At 39.9% G+C, this 4,060-nt stretch overlaps 1 protein-coding gene across 1 annotated transcript in view; it reads right to left on the bottom strand.

The window, feature by feature from the left end:
* Positions 1-2,939: 2,939 nt before the first annotated feature.
* LACBIDRAFT_325581 (uncharacterized protein) overlaps positions 2,940-4,060 on the bottom strand; it is a gene marked incomplete at both ends in the record, with an annotated part of 4,470 nt that continues 3,349 nt past the window's right edge. Inside the window, 6 exons of the mRNA XM_001879127.1 lie at positions 2,940-2,979; positions 3,089-3,163; positions 3,249-3,483; positions 3,569-3,643; positions 3,729-3,835; positions 3,889-3,995. Of these exons, the coding sequence (XP_001879162.1) occupies positions 2,940-2,979; positions 3,089-3,163; positions 3,249-3,483; positions 3,569-3,643; positions 3,729-3,835; positions 3,889-3,995 (639 nt within the window). The remainder of the gene's footprint in view (positions 2,980-3,088; positions 3,164-3,248; positions 3,484-3,568; positions 3,644-3,728; positions 3,836-3,888; positions 3,996-4,060) is intronic.

The raw sequence follows: 4,060 nt of genomic DNA, 5'->3' as shown, positions 1-4,060 counted from the left end.
TCACATTTTTGATTATTTAGAAAACTGGTCATGTGACCACCTCCTGAAAGCCCATCAGATCTATACCCATTATATATATATATTATTGCTATTTTTTATTGGACAAATTGTATATTTCCATGTATATAAAATACTGGACCTTACAGAGAGTCCCTACCTTGAAAGCAACAATAAGTACTATGCTCCATTTTTCACTAATTTTTTCCAGTCCTTATAGATAGCTATTATTATGTATGGAATTTTCTTCTGGACCCTGAACATGCTCCCCAGTGTTGCACAAACAGTGAGCATCTTCCTTCAATTTCTTTCTGATTTTTCTACTATTATATTGCCATTTTTTGATTCAAAAAGTGCACATTACCTCAGTTGAAAATATGCCATGTACTCTGAAAATGGTCCCCAACATTGTCATCAATAATGCATATTGTCCCCCATTTGTTCCTGATTTGTCTTCTGTTTTTATCGCTATTTTTCCTTTCAAAAAATGTTTGACAACATCATCAAACCATCAAATCTTATGGGAAGAAAGGCAAGATTCAGTGTTAGAAGTACTGAAAAAATCCTTGAGATCAGAGAGTAACAAACTAGTGTCTTTATAAACTCAGAGGACTCATAACATCATTGCTAACAATGAGCACCATATTCCAACTTTCTCTGATTTTTGTGTTATTTTCTGGCAATTGTTGAATAAATTTCCATATAAGGAAATGCACCTGGGACCCTTGAAACAGTCCTAATATCAACATCAACAGTTAGCACCATTCTTCAATTGTTTTCCATTTTTTCTGCCATTTAATTGCTATTTTTCAGTTGGACAAATGCTGAGTGCCATATATGGAAATTTACCAGAGACCCTGAGAGTGTTGTCAAATGTTGTCACCAACAGTGAGCACCATCAGCCATTTTCTTCTAATTTTTGTGCCAATTTATTGTATCTATTTGTGCACATAACTTTTATTACATAATATACATAAAAACAAACTGTATTTTTCTTGGTGTTTTATTTCATTTATTTTAGATTTTATGTTGGTGAGCTTCAGATTCTTCTTTGAAAAAGTATGTTTATTTGGACTTTGACCTTATTACATAATCTATTTCAATGAATTGTATACAGGCATGATCCCTGAAATTTTACATTTTTTCTGCATTTTATTTCATCTGAATTGGACGTGATTTGGTAAAGTTACACATTTTTCTTTAGGCAATGCTTGGAACTCAAGAAGCGATGACACACGAACATTTCCTGATCGCTTGATGGGGGACAGTTTCGTGTGTCATAGTAGATCTCAGATCAGTTACCATTTTCGGTAATAAATACAGATTCATGTATAACTCAGCGAGTTTTGATCCAAATGACATGATTTCTTTTGTGATGGGTACTCCTCATTTCCGTGGTCATGGTGATGTTATGTTCCTGGTAAACAAACACAAATAAACAGTTGCAAAAACGAAATAGATGATAAATTTTACATCTGATCAATGCTGATACTTAAAAGACTATTGATATACAGGTTAAACAGTAACAAATATTCACAAATAAGTGGGAGTCATTTCAATGTTGATTTTGGGATGTTATAGGGTGCACAGAATCTCTAATTGAGCTATAGCATGTATTTCTGAAGTAGATGACATGATCTATTTCCTTTTTAAACAATCTTTGCCACAATATACAAATGCAGGGGGCAGATCTCAGGGGGTAAGTTTTAGATCTCATCTCTCATCTCTTGTCCTCTTGGCATCACAGATTCCGATGACACATGAAACTTCCCCCCATCAAATGATCAGGAAATGTTCATGCATCATAGAATCTTGAGCATTTGTACTGAGGCTGTGCAACTTTGGTAGTATTCATCATAGATTCTGATGACGCACGAAACTTCCCCCCATCAAATGATCAGGAAATGTTCGTGCGTCATCAAATCTAACTCTTCAAGTTCAACTTCCCACGGCACCTTCTCTTTGCCACAGCACCCTCTCTTTTGTTTTGCTGAGCACTCTTCGTCTTGGCCAGTCCAAACAATTTGTGCAACATATCTACTGCATATCTGTCTCCTTTGCATGCTCATCGTCGTCTTGGCCAATCCAAATGATTCAAGTGCCACATATCTACCACAATTGTCTCATTGAGCAATACGCCAGCTTCACCATGCCATCTCTATGCACCTGTTGTCATCTTGGCCAGTCCAAACACTTTGACCATGATCGTCTTGTGGAGTAATTCACTGGGTTCTCCAATCCCACCATTTCCTCTTCATTGCACGCATACTAAGTGCCTAGATCCAAGCACATGGATTCAATTACCATCAACTGTGCTGTGGGGGTGCCACCATTGAACAGACTGGTGTTAAAGGTGTGAAGGGTACCCACTGCTATTCTACTACTTGCACACATGTAGTAGTAGTGTTTGAAAGTCCGGTTCGGTCCGGTTTTTTGATGCCCAGGGGCGTTAACCGTAACCGTAACCGGTCTGCATTTTCCCCAGAAGTCAAAAGACCAGACCGGACTGCAAAAAGACCGCAGACCGCGGTTTTTTGCGGTCTATAGACCAGTTTCGGTCTGCATCGGTTTTAACCGGTTTATGACCGGTCTTTAGGCCAATATTTTAAAATTATGAATCGGTAAATTTATTAACATCTCTAATAGCTCCAAAACGAGCCCAAGAACGTTAAGTTCCGTTAGGAATTGGTGCTTCTATAAAATAAGTCTGGTACATCTATTATTCCCAAAAGTAATTTACATTTTAATTCATATCTCTCTCGTTTTTTTACCAAATCATACGTTCTTGGGTGCGTTTTAAAGGGTATTTAAGGGGCTACAAAAGACCGGTCCAAACCGGTCAAGACCGGTTCACGTTAACCGGTTTTCTTGCAGTCTTTACATTTCAAAAATAAAAGACCGTAACCGCAGGTCCAGTCTTTTGCGGTCTTGGTCCGGTCTGGTTACGGTCTTTTTCCAGTCACGAGACCGGACTTCCAAACACTATGTAGTAGTATCAAAACAAGTCTACACTGAAGGGAATCAAGCCACAGGAAGGTCTTGGCAGAGTTTAGCATAAGTTCAAAAGACACGAAATTACAAACAGACGTACCTCCACAAAGGGTCAACGGATTCATAACCAGTTTGTTGGAGCATTTTCAAGATGTGAAGTAGTGTCCAAATGAGTCTATGTTGAAGGAAATTGAGCCACAGGAAGGTCTTGGGCAGAGTTCACCATAAGGGCAAAAACATGAAAATACAAACTGACATACCTCCATGAAGGGATGACAGATTCATGGACGGTTTGTTGGATCATTTTCGGGACGTGTAGTAGTATCGAAACAAATCTACGTTGAAGGAAATCGAGCCACAGGAAGGTCTTGGGTAGAGTAGGGCATAAGTGCAAAAACACGAAAATACAAACAGACGTACCTCCACGAAGAGTTGACGGTTTCGTAAACGGTTTGTCGGAGCGTTTTCGGGACATGAAGTAGTATCCAAAAGAGTCTACGTTGAGGGAAATCGAGGCACAGGAAGGCCTTGGGCAGAGTTTAGCAGAAGTGCAAAAACACGAAAGTACAAACAGACGTACCTCCATGAAGAGTTGACGGTTTCGTAAACGGTTTGTCGGAGCGTTTTCGGGACATGAAGTAGTATCCAAAAGAGTCTACGTTGAGGGAAATCGAGGCACAGGAAGGCCTTGGGCAGAGTTTAGCAGAAGTGCAAAAACACGAAAGTACAAACAGACGTACCTCCACGAAGAGTTGACGGTTTCGTAAACGGTTTGTCGGAGCGTTTTCGGGACATGAAGTAGTATCCAAACGAGTCTACGTTGAGGGAAATCGAGGCACAGGAAGGCCTTGGGCAGAGTTTAGCAGAAGTGCAAAAACACGAAAGTACAAACAGACGTACCTCCATGAAGAGTTGACGGTTTCGTAAACGGTTTGTTGGAGCGTTTTCGGGACGTGAAGCACTATCCAAACGAGTCTACGTTGAAGCGAATCGAGGCACAGGAAGGCCTTGGGCAGAGTTTAGCATAAGTGCAAAAAGACGAGTCAGGAGCCCAAAAGACGTACCTCCACGA

The sequence above is a fragment of the Laccaria bicolor genome, genomic scaffold, assembly GCF_000143565.1.
Source record: "Laccaria bicolor S238N-H82 LACBIscaffold_8 genomic scaffold, whole genome shotgun sequence".
NCBI classification, from domain to species: Eukaryota; Fungi; Basidiomycota; class Agaricomycetes; order Agaricales; family Hydnangiaceae; genus Laccaria; species Laccaria bicolor.
This window is presented reverse-complemented; position numbering and strand designations above follow the sequence as displayed.